Source organism: Zalophus californianus, chromosome 8 (assembly GCF_009762305.2).
Source record: "Zalophus californianus isolate mZalCal1 chromosome 8, mZalCal1.pri.v2, whole genome shotgun sequence".
NCBI classification, from domain to species: domain Eukaryota; kingdom Metazoa; phylum Chordata; class Mammalia; order Carnivora; family Otariidae; genus Zalophus; species Zalophus californianus.
Genome location: NC_045602.1, coordinates 130,160,439 through 130,182,176, shown reverse-complemented (window position 1 = coordinate 130,182,176; position 21,738 = coordinate 130,160,439). Strand labels below are relative to the sequence as shown.

General features: G+C 45.1%; 1 protein-coding gene and 1 pseudogene across 6 annotated transcripts in view; one reads left to right on the top strand and one right to left on the bottom strand.

Annotated features, from left to right (window-relative positions):
- The window catches only part of ATP9A (ATPase phospholipid transporting 9A (putative)), a 131,944-nt gene that overhangs the window by 30,705 nt on the left and 79,501 nt on the right, over positions 1–21,738 (top strand). For all 6 annotated transcript variants that reach the window (XR_003524936.2, XM_027624194.2, XM_027624193.2 and 3 more), the window contains exons 2-4: positions 1,018–1,162; positions 2,563–2,676; positions 9,465–9,573. Coding sequence is in view for 5 of the 6 variants with exons in the window: in XM_027624194.2 (XP_027479995.2) it covers positions 1,018–1,162; positions 2,563–2,676; positions 9,465–9,573 (368 nt within the window). In the remaining variant the exon portion in view is untranslated. The remainder of the gene's footprint in view (positions 1–1,017; positions 1,163–2,562; positions 2,677–9,464; positions 9,574–21,738) is intronic.
- On the bottom strand, positions 15,853–16,102 carry LOC113937449 (annotated as a pseudogene).

Genomic DNA, 21,738 nt, shown 5'->3' with positions numbered 1-21,738 from the left:
GTCACAAGGGGCTGGCCGGACTGGGGTTTCTCCCTCCCGGCCTGTGTGCGTGGGGACAGAGGCCAACAATTCGGCATGGGGTGTTTCCATCACAGTGCTTATGAGGGCTTGTGATTCTTGAAATGCCTTGTGTATGGGCTCTCCAGAAGGATGAGCTGCCTTTTTGGGGTGTTTTCAGAGTGTCTTTGTTCTGCTGGAGCAGCCCACATTGCTCTGCCTGGTGCGGGCCACCCGGGAGCAGGTGCACTCATGAGCTGACCTCACAGGACAGCCCGGACAGCTGTGGGGGCTGGGTGGTCAGTTGGCCCGCAGCTGGTACTCTGGCCTGGCTCCAGGTGACGCCAGGCCCTGAGCCATTGTCTTCCTGGCTGGTTCCTCTGGGGTGCTGCTGAAAGGAGATCTGGGTGTCGAGAGGATATTCTTTCCCTTCTTTACCTGGTTATCTTGGTTGGAACCAGCAACCTCGACAGTATGGGGTGCTGGAAAGACACTAGGTTTTCGAATGAGATGGAGGCATTTCAAGGCCAGACTCCCCTGTTTCTCACATACTGGCAAACTTGTGTGCTTTATTTTTTATTTTATTTTTATTTTTTAAAGCAAACAGACTTTCATTTGGGTAATTAGAATTGGAATTTGGGAGACACAGATTGAAGTGGAAATCTGAGTTAGGTCCTCCTTGGGTGCTTCATTTAACTGTTGCGAGCTTTCCTCTCATCAGCAAAATGTGAAAGTAATAGTGCTAATGTGTTGCTGTATCTTTACTTTTTTAACTTAAATCTCATTTTTAAAATGAATCTTACATTTTGAAATAAGCAATTTGGGCTTGGGCACAAACCATCTTTTATCTGGAGCACAGCTTCTTAGAAGCCTTGGCTCCGTTTTCCCTTCTCATGACGGATGAAGCCCCATTCGTGGCTCTTGTCCCGACCCAGGGCAGATGCTTGAGAGAAAAACATTCGGAGAAGAGCGGGCAGGTGTGGACGTGGCCTTGACAGTGTGACTTTGTCTTTCCCACAGGTGCTGTGAGTGGGTGCGATGCTGCGGTGGAGGGGAGCCCAGGCCCCGCACTGTGTGGTTGGGGCATCCCGAGAAGAGGGACCAGAGGTACCCTTGGAATGTCATCAACAACCAGAAGTACAACTTCTTCACCTTTCTTCCTGGGGTACGTATGGCCAGGGACCGTTTTTTAGGAGACCCAGGTTCCCGTGGCAGAATAGCCTGTGTGTTTTCTAGGCTGCCTTAGCCACTGGCTGTTCATCTCCCAAAAACCCCACACCAAAAAACCCAAAAACCCATCAGACCCTAAATTCCTCCCCCTGTCATCATGAAATGCATATTCACTCTAGGAAAGTCAGGAGACACAAATATAGAGAAAACTTTTAAGAGGTAAGTTTCATTCCTACCATCCAGAGAGAATTTCTGTGGATATTTTTGCTATTGGATGTTTCTGTTTGGCTTGGTATTTTATGCTGTGGAGTCACAGCGTTTCCGCATTAACTTAGACCAATCCGTGGATGTGTACTGTACAAACCTCCCCCCCACCCCAAATTGCATACCTATTTTTATCCACCAGAGCCTCCCCCACACACCAGCTGACTTTAGAAGCAGGAACAGCAACCAGTTCCAGTGCTGGAAGGAAAAAAAAAAAATGACTCTTTGATTTATTGAGAGAGAGTACAGAAAACACAAATGTGTAATGCTGTCGCTTAAGGTCAATTTGAATGTTGTTTTAGGGTGACTCCGACTACATTCATTGCTACCTTCAACTCCCCCCTCCCCCAAATCTCAGTATCTTAAATCAGGAAAAGGTTTATTTCTCATTGATGGAAATCCTGGTGTACACGGGGTCACTCTCTTCCATCTTGTAGCTATGTGCTCTGGAATACAAGGCCACCCGTATCTCCATGGCCAAGCAAGAGCGAGGGGGCCGACAAAGCGCTCTTAATTGCCTTCACCCCGGAGAGACACGTCATTTCCGCTCAGTGCGCCAGATGAGTCCTGCGGCACCAGTCCCACGCCCAGGGCACGTGGGCTCAGCCGAGGCTCTGCTGGAACCCACCTCCACCCAGGATGGGATTCTGCTGTATTTATTTTATGGTGTTGAGACCATATCATGGAGATGATGATTTACCTCGTTTTCCTGATCAATCTTAACAGTAGAGGCATTTTCCACTAAAACCTCCTTTTCATGTTTTGAGGGGCCTACCTGTACTTAAGATGGTTTTTAAGAAATAAGTCATAACAGATAAAGTTGAATGCCCCCGGCATGGCTTCCCCCCTGCCCGCCACCCCCAGGGGTACCCACTCTCTTGAAATATATCATTTCCCCGTGTATCATTATTTATATTTTTACTTTTACAAATATTTTTATTACCCATATGTATTTTCCTAGACAATATATAGAAGTGTTTAAAGTTCCCATGGATGGTACCGTGGGAGTTGTGTTCTTGGGTAGGAATGCTTTCAACGGAGGTTCCCCTCCTACTAAACCACCCCCCCCCCCACCCCCGACCTCATCAGACAAGCCTTGACTGTCTTCCCTCTTCTCTCTCCTCATTCCAGGTGCTGTTTAACCAGTTCAAATACTTTTTCAACCTCTATTTCTTACTTCTTGCCTGCTCTCAGTTTGTTCCTGAGATGAGACTCGGTGCCCTCTATACCTACTGGGTCCCCCTGGTGAGTAAATCAGCCTGGTTTGTTCAGTGGCCTCAGGGCTTTGGGAACAGACACTTCTTTGTCTCTGTCACCCGGGCATCTGGAAAGGGATACGGCCTTTGGAGAGAGAGACCCTCCATCCCCCCAAGATTTTCATGCTGAAGCTCCCTTTCATACACCACCAGGATCAAACTCTGGTGAAGCCTGTGCTCTTGATTCATTCTGTCCATCAGTTGCTCGGTCATTCATTTCTTCAGCTACTATGTATTGCATACTTATTGTGCATTTCACCCCCTTCTAGACTCTGGGGACACAGTGGCAGGCAAGAAAGATGAGCTTCTGTCTTTATGGGTTGTACTATTTGAATTGTTTTCTGAGATCGCCTTTTCTGTTTATGTAGAGTCTGTCAGCATGAGGGTTTGAAAGGTACCAGGTTCTGTGCTTTGTGTACGAAGTCAGACAGAACTGGCCAGAATGCTCCTCCATTCCCTCCCTTACCTCCTTTTGGCAAGTGGTTATTGAGCACCTGCTGTGTGTCAGGCACTGTGCTGGATGCTGGGGACACAGCATGGAATGAAACAGATAAAAACTCCTGCCCTTGTGGAGTTGATGTTCGGAAGGGATAGACAGTAAACAGAGGAATGAAATCATTTTGAATTATGAAAAGTGCCACAGAGGTTATAGAATAAAGTCACAGGCTAGATGGGCAATCCCAGGCACATTTTATTTATTTATTTATTTATTTTTTAAGATTTTATTTATTTATTTGACAGAGAGAGAGATAGTGAGAGCAGGAACACAAGCAGGGAGAGTGGGAGAGGGAGAAGCAGGCTTCCCGCTGAGCAGGGGGCCCGATGTGGAGCTCAGTCCCAGGACCCTGGGATCATGACCTGAGCCGAAGGCAGCCGCTTAAGCAACTGAGCCCCCCAGGCGCCCCCCAGGCACATTTAATACTTGTTGAATGGATGAAGGTGGGGAAGGGAGGTGTGGAGGGGCAGCCTTAGCCAGTGTGGCCATGGAAAGCCTCTTGAGGAGGGGATGGGCAGAAGAGTAGGAGGGCAGGAGTATTCCAGCTACAGGAACAGCCGTGCAAAGGCCCTGCGGTAGGGATGTGCTCAGAGCATTTGAAGAACAGAAGGAAACCCAGTGTTACTGGGTGGTGGAGAGGGTGAAACTGACACCTCTTCTCCAAATAGAGGCTGTTTATTTCTCACTAAGTTAGGTGGGACTTGGGAGGACACTTGAATTCTCTGTTCACAAATATTGTTGACGTTTTAATTGGGAGAAGACTGTTACAGTAGAAAAGATTTAAGCCTTCCTTAAAGAAGTAAGAACAGGATTTTTTTACTTGTCGCATTAGCAGATAAGTCAGGCCAGCAGCTCCAGCCCTGAGAAAGGAGAGGGGATTCGTTTTTCCCACATGAACAGCAAGGGTGCTTTGGGGATGTGCAAGCTCTTCTGTCCTGCTGTCGTTTGTAGGTGAGGTAGGACTCTGGGGGTGGGAGCAAACTTTTGTTTGCATCCTTCCCTTGCATAACAAACATTCCAGTCTGCGTTCTTACACACGGAATGAAATGCTGCGGACTCAGAGGCTGGGCTGCCACAACCGAGCCTTGGGAGAGCTAGGGAGCTCCTGTCCCTTCCAAGATGGAAGGCGCTGCTCCATTTCCTCAGGTGCAGACATAGACCTGGAGTTGCCAGTCCCCGGAGTTAGAAACTTTAGAGTTTTATATGAAATACCCCAATTTAATTTGAGTTTTTTCGTTCCACTGTTTACTACATACCTACCTATATAGAGTCACCCTAAGTTGCTTATTTTTAAAAAGTTAGTCTCTGGGGCACCTGGGTGGCTCAGATGGTTAAGCGTCTGCCTTCGGCTCAGGTCATGATCCCGGGGTCCTGGGATTGAGCCCCACATTGGGCTCCTGGCTCAGTGGGGAGCCTGCTTCTCCCTCTGCCTCTCTCCCTGCTCATGCTCTCTCTCTCTCTCTCTCTCTCTCTCTGTATCTCTGTGTCTCAAATGAATAAATAAAAATCTGTAAAAAATAAAAATAAAAAAAATAAAAGGTTAGTCTCTAATGTATATAAAAATATAATTTATCACATTGCCTTCCGTTGGTTCCCTTTTTGAAGTGTAGTTATTTGAAAGGTAATACATTCACATGATGCATGAAACATAAAAACGTTCCCAGTGAAAATCTCCCTCCTGTCCAGTCCAGCTGGGCTGGAGCAAGTGGTGGGGACAGGGATGGCCTAGAGGACCCCCCACCCCCCCCTTCTAAATTAGAGGGCCTGGCCCCAGCTCCTGCCTCTGTCACCTTGCTGAAGTGATGCCTAGAGGTTCCCAGAGAAGCCTGACCTTCAGTGCGTGTGGTACTGTGACCCCAGCCACCTCTGCCATCTCCCTGTCTGCCTGCTGACTCACCTGTTCCCCCCCCACCCCAAACTGTGAACTGTGGCCGCAGGTAGAAACCAGGCAGGTGAATAGCAGCCTCTGGTGGCCCTGAGCTTCCTGCCTCTGCGTCCGTGTCTCGTTTATAGGCAGCTTTTCCTATGAAGGCTTAGGACTGTGGGGGGATGTGGGTCTTGGTTTGCCTCTTCCCAGGGGCTGCAGAGAAGGAGGTTTGGGGTCAAAGACAAAGTAGATGGCATCTATTTCTAGGTGTGACTATAGCTGATTTCCCCTAGATTTTTTTTTTTTAATATTTCACAAAGTTTTTTTTTTTAAGATTTTATTTATATATTAGAGTGCACACAAGCAGGGGCGGGGAATGGGTCAAGGAAGAAGCAGACTCCCCACTGAGCAGGGAGCCCGACGTGGGGCTCCAGGATCATGACCTGAGCTGAAGGTAGATGCCTAACAGACTGAACTACCCAGGTGTTGTCCTCCCCTAGATTTTTCTGTGCAGAGTCTGTTTCCAGTTCTGGACTAGAATACATATTTGAAATGTCTGACTACCCCGAAAGGCCTCTCGTTCCAAACCCAGCTGTAAAATAAGCACCGTGGCGGGGATGTGGAGAAAGGGGAACCCTCCTACACTGTTGGTGGGATGGAAGCTGGTGCAGCCCCTCTGGAAAACAGTATGGAGGTTCCTCAAACAGTTGAAAATAGAGCTACCATCCGACCCAGCAATTGCACTACTGGGTAGTTACCCCAAAGATACAAATGTAGGGATCCGAAGGGGTACGTGCACCCCAATGTTTATAGCAGCAATGTCCACAATAGCCAAACTGTGGAAAGAGCCAAGATGTCCATCGACAGATGAATGGATAAAGAAGAGGTGGTATATATACACAATGGAATATTATGCAGCCATCAAAAGGAATGAGATCTTGCCATTTGCAACAACGTGCATGGAACTGGAGGGTGTTATGCTGAGTGAAATAAGTCAATCAGAGAAAGACATGTATCGTATGACCTCACTGATATGAGGAATTCTTAATCTCAGGAAACAAACTGAGGGTTGCTGAGTGGTGGGGGGTGGGAGGGATGGGGTGGCTGGGTGATAGACATTGGGGAGGGTATGTGCTATGGTGAGCGCTGTGAATTGTGCAAGACTGTTGAATCACAGATCTGTACTTCTGAAACAAATAATGCAATATATGTTAAGAAAAAAAAAGATAGCAGGAGGGGAAGAATGAAGGGGAGTAAGTCGGAGGGGGAGACGAACCATTAGAGACGATGGACTCTGAAAAACAAACTGAAGGTTCTAGAGGGGAGGGGGTTGGGGGGATGGGTTAGCCTGGTGATGGGTATTAAAGAGGGCACGTTCTGCTTGGAGCACTGGGTGTTATGCACAAACAATGAATCATGGAACACTACATCAAAAACTAATGATGTAATGTATGGTGATTAACATAACAATAAAAAATTATTAAAAAATAAATAAAATAAGCACCGTGGTTCTGAATGAGGGCTGAGAGCCATGCGGCTGAGGTGTGGTTCCTGGCTACACTTTGAGAAATTAGATAATTTGAATCTCAGTTTTCTCATCTGTAAAACAGGGACGATCATGTCTCCTTCCCTGGCTTGTTGGAAGAATTAAATGAGGGCGCCTGGGTGGCTCAGTTGGTTAAGCGACTGCCTTCGGCTCAGGTCATGATCCTGGAGTCCCGGGATCGAGTCCCACATCGGGCTCCCTGCTCGGCGGGGAGTCTGCTTCTCCCTCTGACCCTCTTCCCTCTCCTCTCTATCTCTCGTTCTCTCTCTCTCAAATAAATAAATAAAATCTATAAAAAAAAAAAGGAAGAATTAAATGAAGTACTACAAATAAGATGCCTCTTGAGAGGACATACTCTCATTTGAATTTTAAAATTCTAGCACTAGTAACATTGTTCACTGGATGAAGATTTCGCGCTTTTTTTTTTTTTTAAGATTTTATTTATTTGACAGCGAGACAGCGAGAGAGGGAACACAAGCAGGGGGAGTGGGAGAGGGAGAAGCAGGCTTCCCGCTGAGCAGGGAGCCCGACGCGGGGCTCGATCCCAGGACCCCAGGATTATGACCTGAGCCCCGGAGGCAGACGCTTAACAACTGAGCCACCCAGGCACCCCAAGGTTTAGCTTTTGATAACTTTTTTTTTTTTTTGGTCCTAATGTATTAGAGGGAGAAATTCCTCAATAGATAGCTGAAATAATCCATAAAATTGTATGAAGACCAAATAATCTAGATTTTTTTGTTATTAAGATCTACTTTGTGTACCTTAGATGCACAGATACTACGTTCACAAAGTGGTGAGTGTTGACTTGTCAACACCCATGGAAACAGCACCTCAGTCAAATACAGAACAGTTTCATCACCCTAGTTCCCTAATGCCCCTTTCCAGTCACCCCATCCTGAACCAGAGGCAACTGCTTTTCTGATTTCTAGCTCATAGATTTGTTTTGCTTTGTTGTACTCTATTTTGACGTACAACTTTACAAAAGGAGGCTTAGCACCTTCAGAATGGCTTGTCTCGGCGCTAATCAGAGGCTATCACTGCCTCTGATTCTTTTACAAGCTCAGACAACCCCAGGCCTCCCTATTAAAGCCTCTCTCTAAATATCTGTGGCTATGAAGGACCTCTGAAGTTGCATAGTTGGAATTTATTTCTGGACTACATTTGCATCTCTTTGTGAAAGCATTTTCTAGCCTCAGGGATGGCATGTCCTCTGGGATTAATGGGAACTGTGTGTTTGGGCGTGGGGTGGGGGGAGCAGAGAGGATAATTTAGGAGGCGGTATTTATCTGCAGCAGGGAGGTTAGCGGCTCCTGTCTTTGTAGGAGCACACACTTTCCACTGTCATCAATGGGATTTAGCTGGGCCCACGCACGGGGAAATAGAAACGGGAACATTTGAAAAAACAAACAGCAAACACCTGGATTCTGGCCCAAAACAAGGAAACTGGCAGTTTGGGGGGGCGGGGGGGGAGGGTTGTGCACCCTGGGTCTGCGTTCTTCCCAGAACAGGTTTCCTCTCCCCTCCTGGTCTTGTTATGCTTTTATTCTGAAATGCACCAGTTTTGCTCTGGCTGCAGCCAGTACTTTACAATCTGATTGGAAACAGGAGTAATCCTTTGATTGTAAAGATGAATGAGCCCTTGGAGGAGTTTCACAAAGCCGCACATCTCTGGCTAGATTTACATAAGAGATTTAAAGTCCTTTGAATCGAAGTTAATATATTTCACGGAGTAAACAGTATGAAAATGAAATGCTCAAAGAATGACCGCTGCTAACCTTCAGGGTGATGGTGCTTTCTGTAATTTTTTTTAAAAAATGACTTTAAAAGGAGATGACAAGCCTATCTTGTAAGAAAAATGAATGAGTGTTCTTGCCTTTATTGACATGAGAGGAGAAATCTAGATGGAAATAGATTCTTGTTATGGCTGACTCAAACACCAGTTCCCACCAAATTTTATGAGTTGGGGTACCTGGCCCAGGAAAGGTCGGGCAGTTTCCAATTTTTTTTATAATTTGTTTCTACTTACACAATTAATGCTTCAGTGTGTTCTCTTTATAAGGATTTAAAACAGTACAGACAAGACTGAAGTCCCCTTTGGCCCCTTCGTCCCTCTCAGTCCCTTCCTTGCAAAGGAATCTAGCCAATAGTTAAGGAATCTAGCCAATAGTTAAGGAAATTGGGACTCTTCACAGAAGATGGTGGCTGTCCCTTGTTTGTATGCACGGTGTTACATTGTATGTTGTGAAAAGTGAATTTCCCTCCTTGGCAGGTCAGTGCATGGGATGGATTTCATTCTTTTTAACCTTCTCATGGGCCTCCATCTTATTGGCTAGTAAGTCTTCCAAGTTTGTCTGGAGGCACAACACCGTGGCTGTTAGGAGCAAGGACTCTGGAGCCAGATTTCCTGCCTGTCACTTAGAGCTTCATATCCTTGGGCAAGATGACTCAACCGTTCTGTGCTTCTGAGGCTCCGGCTCAGCAATCGTGAGCGTAGGGTTGCTGTGGGGGTGTAGTGTAGTTGGAAGGGCGCCCAGCACAAGACGAGTGGGGTACGAAGAGCAGACACCATCCCTCTGTCACTGCCTGTGGACAGACCACCTTTTCCTCTTAGAAACCCTGTGGTTTCTAAACCCTGCGGTGGTGGTGGGTAGGGCTGCCCGTGTACCTGTGTGTCAGCGAGTGTTTCCCCAGGGCATGTGTGTAGGAAGGAGTTGGGAGAAGTGGGCTTCCTGGGGCGCGTGCGTTTGGGGTAATTAGCAGGCCCTGCCCTGCTGCCCTTCGGTGTGGCCTCTGGCCTTTTCTGTCCCCAGCACCAGAAGAGGAAGGTCACTTTCCTCAGGGCTCATCCTCTCTCCGCTCTCTCCGCAGGGCTTTGTGTTGGCCGTCACTGTCATCCGAGAGGCTGTGGAGGAGATCCGATGCTATGTGCGGGACAGGGAAGTCAACTGCCAGGTCTACAGCCGGCTCACGACGAGAGGTCAGCCTCCCGGCTCCGGCCTGGGGCCACAGGGTTGCAACTCCATCATGGGCCGCTGACAGTCAGGGAGCAGAGTTCAAGGCCCGGGGCCGGTGGGTGTGCAGACACTGTGTGGTGGCACCAGGGAGGCCAGCGTGTGCCTGAGGCTGCCACAGTCGCTCCCAGAGCCAGGCCTATTGGCCAACTTGTGTTGTCATCAGCCTGGAATTAAACTTTGTTCGTTGGGCATCCTCTTCTGGCTGACCCTGCACCTTTGCCTGTCCCTGGGCTGACTGAGAAGGGAAGGAGAGAGCCCCTCTCGTTCACGTGGTGGAGACTGCAAAGTCTGTCCTACAAGCTTTAAAAGATACTCTTTCAACATTATAAAACGCATGCTACAACTTCGCAACATTAGTTTTTAAATAGGCACCAGATTTATATAAACACTGTATCTGTGAAGATTTCCTTGAAAGGCATCTTATAGATCCTAAAAATTATGGTGGGGAGTGTATATAGTCAGACCCAAAGAGAAGCGACTAGATGGCCTTTTTTTTTTTTTTTTTAAGATTTTATTTACTTATTTGACAGAGACACAGCGAGAGAGGGAACACAGCAGGGGGAGTGGGAGAGGGAGAAGCAGGCTTCCCACGGAGCAGGGAGCCCGATGAGGGGCTCGATCCTAGGACCCTGGGATCATGACCTGAGCCGAAGGCAGACGCTTAACGACTGAGCCACCCAGGCGCCCCAAGATGAGTGCATTTTTAAATTGGTGGAATTAAAACCAAAACAAAAACCACCCAAACACCCCATTAAAAACCCACAAAGCAACCCAGCCAATGTTGACTTCTATTTCAACTACGAATTCTACAGGAGATTACCTGTAAGGATGTGTTCAGAAATGAGTGCATGTTACCTAAAGTTCCAGAAGATGACTGATCCCATTCAGGGTTTAGTAATGTTTTAGAGGCAGAGACGGAGAAAAGCTGTGCCTTACCTTCAGGATGTTGAGAATTCTGAAAAAGATGAGATAGATGTCTCGGGGAAGGCATATCTGAGTCAAGTGTGAACTGCTTTCCAAAGCTTTAGTCTTCCCAAGAAGTCGTCCACATGTGGTTTCAGGGTTTTGCATACAACTTCTCTTCTAGGAACAATGTCAGAGGAATATGTTTTAGGCTCAAAAAAATTGTTTTTTAAATAAAATCCCCCGAGGCCATGAATGTATTTCGTTTTAGCGCATTTAAATAGATTTTCATAGTTGGTGGTCTTAACATTTTGCAAGTCTCTGGGAGAAGTGGGGGATGTAGAGTTGGTATAAAAATGCTTTATTATTGCTAAACTACTGTATTTAGAACATTTTGCTACGTAAAGAAAGAAAACCCGGCATAATCTTTGTAAAGGCAGGTGGCTTGGGCTTTCCACGTGGATAATCAGAAGACCCCTCTGCAGGGTGTTTTTTTGTGGTTCGTGTATATTAAATCCTCCCTTAATAACATATTCTGACTATAACATTTAAAATGCTAGGCAACCAACAAAAGCCCCATTGGAGAGGGTGCGGTGGATCTATTTAGAGGGATTCCATTCATTCATCTATCCAGGCTCCAAACCTTCTTTGGTTCTTTTCATATTGCAATTGCTTTTCCTGTGAATGATTTTTCTGCCCTCCCCTGCAGACCCCCTTCTCAGCTCCTGCTTTATCTTCACTCAGTTCTTGGAAAGATCCTAAGGAGAATTGGCAGATGGCTCTAGCATTAAAAACTTGTCTTCCTTTGTTGGTCTCCTTTTGTGGCCCGTGGTTTCCATTGTCATGCCAATACGACAGTAGGGGAAACCCGAGCAGAGTTCTGAATATTAACCCAGCCCCTGCTCGGCCATTTGTTTTGAAAGCCCCCAAAAAGCACTGAAGAAACTGTCAGCTCAGAAAGTGATCGAGGTGAGGTTAGTTATTTGATACACTTGGGGGGGGGGGGGCGGGGAGAAGGGCCAGGGTTGGAAGCCCCAACTGGAAGATTTCAGAGAGAGGAAGAGAAAGAAGCTTTTTTTGACCTTACTGTTTAATTATTTACTAATTTTATCACATGATGTCTTAAAATATATTTTTCAACACTATTTTTGGAGTTCAGAAACCTTTAGAAATCAGAATATCGAGTCCTTGATCACTAGATTACAGGCCATGATATTTACCTGCATTCTGCATCATTTCCTGATTAATAACAGCAGTACTTGTGCTGATAAAATTTAAAAAATTGGGGGGTAGTAACTTCTAAAAACTAGGAAGAAAGTTACAAAAATCATGTGGTGAACGGTGATACGCTCTTCCATCAAATGTTAACATTTTGTCACGTTTGCTTTTTAATATTCTCTCTCTCGTTAGAAATTAAGTTGCAGACATTATTCCCTTTACTCCTAAATACTTTCATGCTTAATTCCGAATAGGGCATTTCTCTCACATAACACAGTACAATTATTGAAATCAGGGAATTCAACATTGGTACATTAATATTAATCTAATCTCTATAGTCCTTACTCAAAATTTGCCATCTGTTCCTGAAATGTCCTGTGTTTCCCCCCCCCCATCCCCCACCCCCCAGTGTCTAAAATATCCTGTTTTTAACAGCATTTTTTCCTGGTACAGAAACCAGTACAGGTTTTCCCAGTGGCATTTAATTGTCCTTGTTCCTCAATCTCCTCTAGCCTGGCATAGCTCCTTGGTTTTCTTTGATACGACGTTGACATTTTGAAAAGGACTGGCCAGTTTCAGGGAAGTTGCTTTGTAGCCTGTCCCTCAACTTGTGTTTGTCTGATGTGTCAAAATTAGATTCATGACCTGCATTTTTAGCAAGAGTTAATATAGTTTTAGGAATGCTAATGGCATAGATTTCTTGTTGGGACTTTGCCAGAGTTTTAGAGGCATTATGGTAATCAAATTGAAAAAATTTCAAACTTCGAGAAAAAAGTGGATTTTAAACAACTAAAAATCCTGAAAGTCAGGCACTTATCACTGTGAGGAAAAATGGATGATAGTTTTTTTTTTTTTTTTTTTTTGGTTAATTGCTACTTCCATTTAGATCATCTTATTTCATTCAAATAATTTGTAATTTGTTACCTAAAATAACACACCAGTTAGATTATTTTTTAATGTCATTGTCATGGTTTAATAGGAAATATTTGAAGTATTTTAATACCTCACATCAAAATGACCTTTTCTTCATTTTCTTGAGAATTTTTTTGACTACCACACGTCCCAAGTCGACGATAGGCTTCCATATTACAGAGATGAACACAAGGGGCTGGGGATTCTGGGAATTCATAATTTGGTGAAGTATCCAGACATTTAAATAGAGAATTAAAAAATGCAACTAATAATTATACATCAGCGGTGGGAGTGGGGTGGCTCTCATAAAGACTGTCCCTTTCTTGAGCACTGCATTCCTGGTTCTGAGCCTGTGCTCTGCCTGAACTCAAGAGTCCTGCTTCCCTTGCAGCCAGCTCCACGGGCAGGTCCTTAACCTCTCAGTAAATTGGGGGTAGTAATAGTTCCTACCTTATGAGAGTTGCTGTAAATATAACTCTTGTATGAGAAGAACGTAATACTGGCCTGGGATTTGGTGTGTACTCAAGAAAGCCAGTGGTGATGATATTATAGCAGGGGTCCGTTAAATGGTGGTGGGTGTGAATCAGTAAATGGAGGTATGAGCCAGGGGTCATGGGAGGTTATGGGGGCCAGTCAGAGAGGAGCTGATATCTTTTTTTTTTTTTTTAAAGATTTATTTATCTATTTGACAGAGAGAGACACAGCGGGAGAGGGAACACAAGCAGGGGGAGTGACAGAGGGAGAAGCAGGCTCCCCGCCGAGCAGGGAGCCTGATGCGGGGCTCGATCCCAGGACCCTGGGATCATGACCTGAGCCAAAGGCAGATGCTTAACGACTGAGCCACCCAGGCGCCCCTTATATGTCTTCTCAGAAGAAGTGACCCTCATCTTAAGTCTTAGAGGGTGGAAGAGAGCAGGACTGGTTGTGTGTTTGTGGTGCAGAGTGCAAAATGGACATGTGGGGCCCTTGTTCAGAAATTAAGAATTTCAAGATGGCAGTAGGTGAGCATAAAACCAAGTCCAGGACCCTTCTGAGCACGGGGCCTGGTGCTAGTACCCAGAGCACACAGGCATGAAGTGGCCCTGGGGAAGAGTCTCCCAAAGGCCACAGGTGTGATGGCTGGGAGTGTAGGGTTCATACCCCAGGTTCTGGCTCCATTTGTTCTTCCCACCTAGGCCGTGTTTCCCGAGTCTCCCTCCTGGGAAAACAGAGGAGAAGACCATGCAGGCCAGTGAGGGCCTGACACTGTGCGAAAGTCCGTTCTGTGATCTAGGAATCTGTGTACAAGGCATGCTAGGGAGTAGGTGATGTTGGAAGTGTTTGAAAACTTCTGTCAAAATTGGAAAGCCATAAAAAAAAAAAAAATGAAAGGTTACCTACCATAACCCAGCCAGGTGCTGGACAAGGTCTAGTGTGTAATTTCTTTTTTTTTTTTTTTTAGTGTGTAATTTCTTAAACAGCACAATTTCAGGACCCATGAGATCATGACCTGAGCCTAAATCACGAGGTGGGTGCTTAACCGACTGAGCCACTCAGGTGCCCCGAGCATCCTCATTCTGAGGTGGACAACTTATTGTTAGACAGAGTTGTCGAACACCCTCTAGGGATGATGCTTTCAGATAAAGAAGCATCCCCCCGCCTTCTTGAAATCCACGTTTGTAGCATGATCAGACTGGAGGGAGGCTTTTAGGCCCTTACGAGTTTTCTAGAGCTGTCTTCTCTAACAGTGTTCAGAGGCCCTGGAGATACCAAAGCCAAAGGAGAGAGGGTCTTGAAGTGGTAGCTGACCCAGCAAAATGCTATATTGTTCCTGCAGAGATTGGGGTTGGGTGGGGAAGGAATAATTAGTAAATGGATTGTTTCTCTTTCTTTGTGTCTTGCCCAAACCAAAAGTTTAATTCTGGGGGTAGAGGGGTTTGCCTTGGTTATCACAGGTGGTGAGGACAGTTGGATTTGCATTTTCCCAAGAGGAATTCTGTGGGTCTTCCTACCAGGAATGTTTTCCAGACTAACCTGTGATCATGGGCTAAATGAGGCACGCAGATAATTAGCTTTGAAAGAAAGTGCAAACAGAGGCACAATTAACACAATTGCTGATGCTTCTTTCCCGCTGGGGACATCTGGGCACCCGGTGAGCCATAAGTCATAAGCTGAAGGTCTATGTGAAATGGAGAGAATCTCTCCTATGTTCAGTTTTTGAGTACTGTGTGGTGGTAAAAACCAGCTGGTATGTTTAATCTTCCCCATTTCTTTCCAGATAGTTCTGCATCTTTCCAGGTGCTCTGTTCACCCTTTCCCAGGTACAGAATAATCTCAGGATCTCTCACCTCCACTGAAGAGTGATATCTTTTTTTCTTCACTGAAATTCAAAACCCATTTTGGACCATGATTTAGGATTGTGGTTCCTGTGACTGAATTTTGAGGTCAAAGGATATACATGTTTTTCTTTTTGGCAGTTTAAGTCCATTGGAGTTTATCAGGAGAAGGTAGGTTAATGTAGGGAAGATGTGTTCATTAATGGGGCATTGTTTAGCTCATGGGTAATTAACTACATGGAAATAACCTATTCTTTTTCTTTTTTTAATAATTTTTAAAAAGATTTTATTTATTAACATACAATGTATTATTTGTTTCAGGGGTACAGATCTGTGGTTCATCAGTCTTACACAATTCACAGCGCTCACCATAGCACATACCCTCCCCAGTGTCCATCACCCAGCCACCCCATCCCTCCCACCCCCCACCACTCCAGCAACCCTCAGTTTGTTTCCTGAGATTAAGAGTCGCTTATGGTCGTCTCCCTCTCTGGTTTCGTCTTGTTTCATTTTTCCCTCCCTTCCCGTATGATCCTCTGCCTTGTTTCTCAAATTCCATATAGCAGTGAGATCATATGATAATTGTCTTTCTCTGATTGACTTATTTTGCTTAGCGTAGTATCCTCTAGTTCCATCCAGAAATTCCCTATTCTTAAGCACAAGTACCATTTTTGTTTTCAAAGTATAAACTCTGTTCAGACGTGGTATGTTTTATACTTCAAAAATTTTTTTATTTCATTTTTTTATAAGTTTCAGATATTTATTAATCAGTGTAAACCCCAACACAATACATGATTTTGGCATTTAGAGGGGAAATATTTCCTGGATGAGTGGAAAATAGTGCAGATGGCTTCTGGAAGACTTTCATTCAAAGCACCTTTATAGGGAAACATTTCATTTAAAAGTCTGGACTGTCTTCAGTTTGCTATAATCGACATTCACTGAGTAGAACTTGTATTGATCACTGGGACCCATTTTGTTCTGGGGGTCTGGGTTATTCTTCCCATCCCAACTGACATCTGGATTGAACAGTGCCAGGTGCAAGACATACAGCGCTGCTCCAAAACCTCCCGCTCCAATAAATTCGAAGAGCGGGGATCAAGCTCTTAGACGTCTTGGCCTGATCCAGGATCTTGGGTGACATGGTTGTGGCCGAGGCCTCCAGTCCAGAGGAATAAAAGATCAGATCTGCAAGGCACCCAGCACTATATTGTGCCTACACTGATGGGACATCCCTGTTTTATACTTTTTTTTTTAGAGAAGAGAATTACGGTGATGAGTTTTTTTTTTTTTTTAAGATTCTATTTATTTATTTGACAGAATGCGAGAGAGGGAACACAAGCGGGGGAGTGGGAGAGGGAGAAGCAGGCTTCCCACAGAGCAGGGAGCCTGATGCGGGGCTCCATCCCAGGACCCTGGGATCATGATGTGAGCCGAAGGCAGACGCTTAACAACTGAGCCACCCAGGTGCCCCAGTGATGGTGTTTCTGATATTAACTACAGCAAAAGTACTGCAAAAATCCTTTACTAAGGATCTCAGAGGCAGTTCAGGAAGCAAAGAATTCCCCTGCCCAAGCTTCCCTCATTAAGATTCACAGCATTCGCTTTTATAAGTCTTGTTTAAAACAGATCTTGCCAGACACTTTCTCATACATTTCTCCGACAGATGCAAAGTTATTTCAGACCCATACGTTTCTTTGTTTTTCCAAAGTACTGAGTTTCACTTTATTACAAATCATTGGTGAACTGATCTATTGTTTAGTTTAAAAAGAGCCCAAAACAAAACAAAACAAAAAAACCCCTGAAAACAATCTCACATGCACATTGCGCTGTTATCTTTCCCAAAAGGTATCTTTTGGGGTGTGGGTCTGTTTCTTCATTATTGGGCACCAGAAGCAGGGAGGACCATTTGTATATTTATTTTAAAAGCCTCTTGGGTATAAACTTGTTACACTTAAACCTCAGCCTTTCTTTTTTAAGTTCCCACTATTTTAAACAAAAGCCCCAGGATGTGGCCATGGAATTTATAATACTACTTCTCAGCCCTTTGCCTGTTTTCAAATAAGTCTTAGGCTTTGGGGAATGCAGACAACTCTATTGGAATATGAAAATTTCAGCTTGAAACCTATGAACTCTGCTGGGTCTGCAGAGGCGTTTTAATGTCCACCCCAGGAAATGTACACACGCTGTAGAATTTACAACTCATCACTGTCACAGAGTGTGAGCTCAAGAGTAATACATTAACCAGGGTTGGTGCGTAGAGATTGCTGCTCAAGATCTACAAAAGCAATCAATGTCCTGCATGCACAATGAGAAATAGAAGTAGGGCTGGAGGTGTTTGGGGTCAAAACAGAGGCCCACACATACGAGTGCCCCGGAATTTATTTAAAAAAAATTTCTTTCTTGCGGGCTGTTCCGTAGTTTGACTGAATTGTCATTTGCTTGTTTCGACTCAAGGGAAACATCTGGTTTCTCCCTGCAATGGAGACAAACTGCTCTTATTCTGAAGCTGTCATCCATGAAAAGCATGGTTTGGGCTCAATAGCTTTGCTTATGAAAGGCTTGGGGTCCATCTCTACAGAAATAAACAGCTCTTGTAATTGGAATTTTGTTCCCTGTTATAAACTCTGGCTCAGGGGTGACTCGGGTAGAGTGTCGAAAGCTGAAAGGGATAAATTTATTTTATAGAAGGCATTTAATGATTTAGGATGTGGCCAACAGACAGTTTTCCACTTAACCTTTGTAAAAATCTCTTAGCCAACTTCTGTAAAGTTTCTGCGAATGTATTTAAAAATCCCAGAGGCTGGGTGTTAGGGGAACCAGAAGAGCAGGGCGGGCTGGGGAGGGGAGGTGCTGTGGCCTTTTCTTCTCAGAAGGTGGCCAGCTTTTTCTGGGCCCTGTGTACTGAAGATGTTACTGGGTGTTTTTACCTTTGTTCAGGGGCAGCTATGTAATCTGGGGGACCCCGTGCAAAATGAGAAGGTGGGGCCCCTTGTTGAAAAGTTAAGAATTTTAAGATGACCACAGGTCATTCACCCAAGGGTGTGTGTGTGGGGGGGTGTGAACACAGGTTGCACGCCCACAGGGCCAGCTCTCCTTCAGCCATAGGAACCTCAAGGAAGGTGAGAGGAAAAAAGGAAGAAGTGGTCCTTGGGAAGTGTGTGTGCTGACTTCACAGTGGGGTATTGGGAGAGTATTTTCTTCCAGTTGGAGACTGGGCAGTAGGGAGCCGTCCTCTGAATACTCATTGGAGACGTGTTATTTTTGTTAGGTGGATGGGGAGCTCTGCCAGAGGGCGTCTGTACCTTGTTCTTTTTTTTTTTTTTTTTGGAAGAACGTTTGTAGAAAACTCAGAATAGCAGTTAATGTAAGGTTAGAAAACATGTGTTTGGAGCCCTTTCCACAATTTGAAGTGTTTTTCATTCTACGAGTTCATCCCAGCCCCTGGATTGCCTGGCTCGTCAGTCTCTCTGCACCCCCCCTTTCCTCTCGCTTCTCCCTGCCACCCTGGCCACGGCAGCTGGGCACACCGCTTGGGCCTTTGTTCAGATGTCCACAGCTGGCCGTGGTACCTGGCTGGTTGGGAAGCCCAGTCAACGTTGGAATATACACCCTGGGATCTGCTTTCCCTTCTCTTTTCTTCCTGCTGCTTTTTCTGCTTTTCATTCTTCTGGTTTTATGTCCTCATTCAGAACACACACACACACACACACACAGACCCACACTAACCAGGTGTCCTGCACGCAGCCCTGCACAGGGCGTTATTGATCGCCAACAAATGGCAGCTTTGGAAAGGGAAATCCAAATTTAGGGTCAAGACTGCGGGGGTTAGCTCGATAGAGCAGGAGAGTCTGAGGATACCTTGTCTGAGGGATCGGCCTTAGTCAGAATCTGCTTTGCAAACACAGCGGATTAAAAGGGGTTTTTGTTGAGGTTGAGCAGATGGACAGGGAGAGGCAGAGTTCACATTAACTGATCGTAAATCAGGACTCCGTTGTAGAAGGGAAAGATCTGGGTCTGGTCACTTAGAAGTTTGAGCTAATTTAATTTATTCTTCTTCTTTCTTATTAGAAGAACACCTCATGCTTATATAAAAAAAAAACACTGTGAAGAATTTAGGAAGTATGTGTGCCAGAGAAAGTGATAAATTCCCTATGTTCCCAGAAAGAATCACCCGTCAACCCCTCCAGCATAATCCTCCTGATTTTGTCTGCCCTACCAACATCCCCACGTATACATATACAGTTATTATTCAATAAGACTTAAAATACGTATTTCTCTTTGAGTTAAATACAAGAGAAGACTTGTAGCTAGGTCTTGAAGGTTGGAACACAAGCTCAGTGATCTTTTGGGTCAGGCCACCAGCTTCAGTTTTAGTAATAAAACCAAAGAAAATGTGTAAATTTATGTTTGGGAAAGCCAGGGCAAGCTCAGGTGAAGGAAAAGTTCATTGGCACAGAGGGCCATGTTGAATTTATGATCTTCCATCCTTCGAGCAACACCTTGATAACCTCCCCGGGAGGAATAGCATGTCTGTCTATATTTTTCCTGTTGCCCCCTAGTGGGCCCAGAAGAAATGTTCAGGCAGGAAAAGAATTCTGCACTTGGGACACTCTTCCCCCATTTCTTTTCTTTTTTAAAAATTTTTTAAAAAGATTTTATTTATTTGAGAGAGAGCGTGAGAGTGATAGAGCCTGGGAGGGGGGTTGGAGCAGGGGGAGAGGGAGAAGCAGACTCCCTGCTGAGCTGGGAGCCCAACACTGGCTTGATCCCAGAACCCCGGGATCATGACCCGAGCTGAGGGCAGATGCTTAACCGGCTGAACCACCCAGGCGCCCCTCTCTTCCCTCATTTCTAATGCTCTGACTCTGGATTGGTGGATGTCCCCTGTCCCCTCTACACATGTTTTGACATAACAAACACTTGAGGCTCCGGGTTGCTCTCTTAGCAGGCTAGGGCTCAGGCCCATGAATTGAATTTAGTCCTGTGTTTGGTGAAAATGAGGCACATGAAACAGTCATGTCATAGTGTGAGATGCCCAAACTGGGAGAGTCTAGAAGCCCTCAAAGCAACCAAGGGTTGGTCCAGTTCATCACCACTTGCTGTGTATTCTGTTTAGAAATCATTAATAGCGTTTGGGCGCTTCCCTCCTAGTGTCAGTTCTCCTGACTGTTACCATGACAAAATTTAATTAAGTACAATAATTAATTAAAATGAAACCCTAGGGAATCTATTTGAAAAAGTTGTTTCAGTAGAGATGATTGGAATGCTATGGAAAATCTCTGGTAAATTATTAAGTTGTTAAACTATTAAATTTATTGATGTTATTAAAATTTTTAATTATTAAAATTATTACATTATTAAATTATCAAAAGGACACGTGATCTTTTTGATAAGACAAGTATATGATACTGTGAAAAACTGTAAAAGCCTGGAGTTGTACACTCAGATTACTTCATTAGTGTCTTTAAGTTCTTCTTAAAACTAAAGAAGCTCAAGCTGGAGATCCTGCTTAGTGAACGTTGGGTTTTTGTTGAGTGAATGAGTCCAGGGAGGGAATAGCAGACTCAGCAGACCCATCCCACTTTGGCTCTCGCTGCTGGATAAAATGCTACTTTATTGAGGAGGCTTTGAGAGTCATTATTACTTCCTTTCTTTCTCGGCTGAGTGTTTTATGAAAAGCCAGGGATGTAAAGATTTCTCGGTGTTGCTTCCTTGTGCAAGAATTGGACCCGTCACCAGAATCAAGGCCCACCTCCTCCCTGGGCTTGTTCATAGCACTGCCCAGCCCCGACCGGCCCTTCCACCTTTGTCTTTTGCCATTTCCTGCCTCGCGTGCAGTGCTTCTGGCCTTGCTGAAGGAGGTGCAGCCTGTGGCCACACGCATGCATGGACGACTCACGTGCACCACTTTTCTCCCATCTCCTGCCTTCCTTTCATGGGTTACTGGTAACCGTGTCCTTCATCTGGCCGATCCCGGTCTCACCTCTCCTGCAAAGTGTATGTTGGCACCTCCCTTACCCTACCCCGCTTACTCATTATTTACCTGTTGCCTCGTTCCCTCCACCGGAATGTGAGTTCCATGTCTCCCCACCTGCGGATCACCCGGCATACAGCAGGCATTCAGTAAATGGTGCTGGAATGTTGAATGCATGATCAGGAGCCTTCTGTGTGCTGGGCAGTGTTCCAGGTCCTTTTCCAAAGGAGAGATTTACCCCCTTTCTGCTCCTTAGCACTCTGGACTTAGCTGCATCATTTCACATATGATTTTGCACTAAGAGCATGTGTCTGGCTCTTTTTCTTACCAGCTCATGGGTTTGCAAACTACAGCCCAGGGGCCAAATTCAGCCTACCGCCTTTTTTTTTTTTTTTTTTTTGGTATGACCTGGTTGCTAAAAATAGTTTTGAGCCTTTGGTGGGGACTGATTGTTGACAGATTTGGGAACCTCACTTCTTGACCTACAAAACCTACAAAACCTAAACTGTTCACTGCCTTGGCCCCCGTCAGCACGTTTGTTGAATCCTGAAGGAGACCAAGCTTTTTTTCTAGGATAAGGGGACTGTCTTGCCTCTTTGAATTCCCATGACATAGCACTCAGTAAATGTTTTTTTTTTTTTTTGGCATTGAACTGAACTCACTTTTTTTTTTTTTTTTTTTTTAATTTACTCTCTGGGGTCAGATGGGGGTATGAATCCTGGCTCTGATCTGTTCTAACTGTGAGGTTGGTGCTGGGGTGGGTGTGGGGATGGCGTAGGCTGAGCCTACTTTCCTTGTCTGAA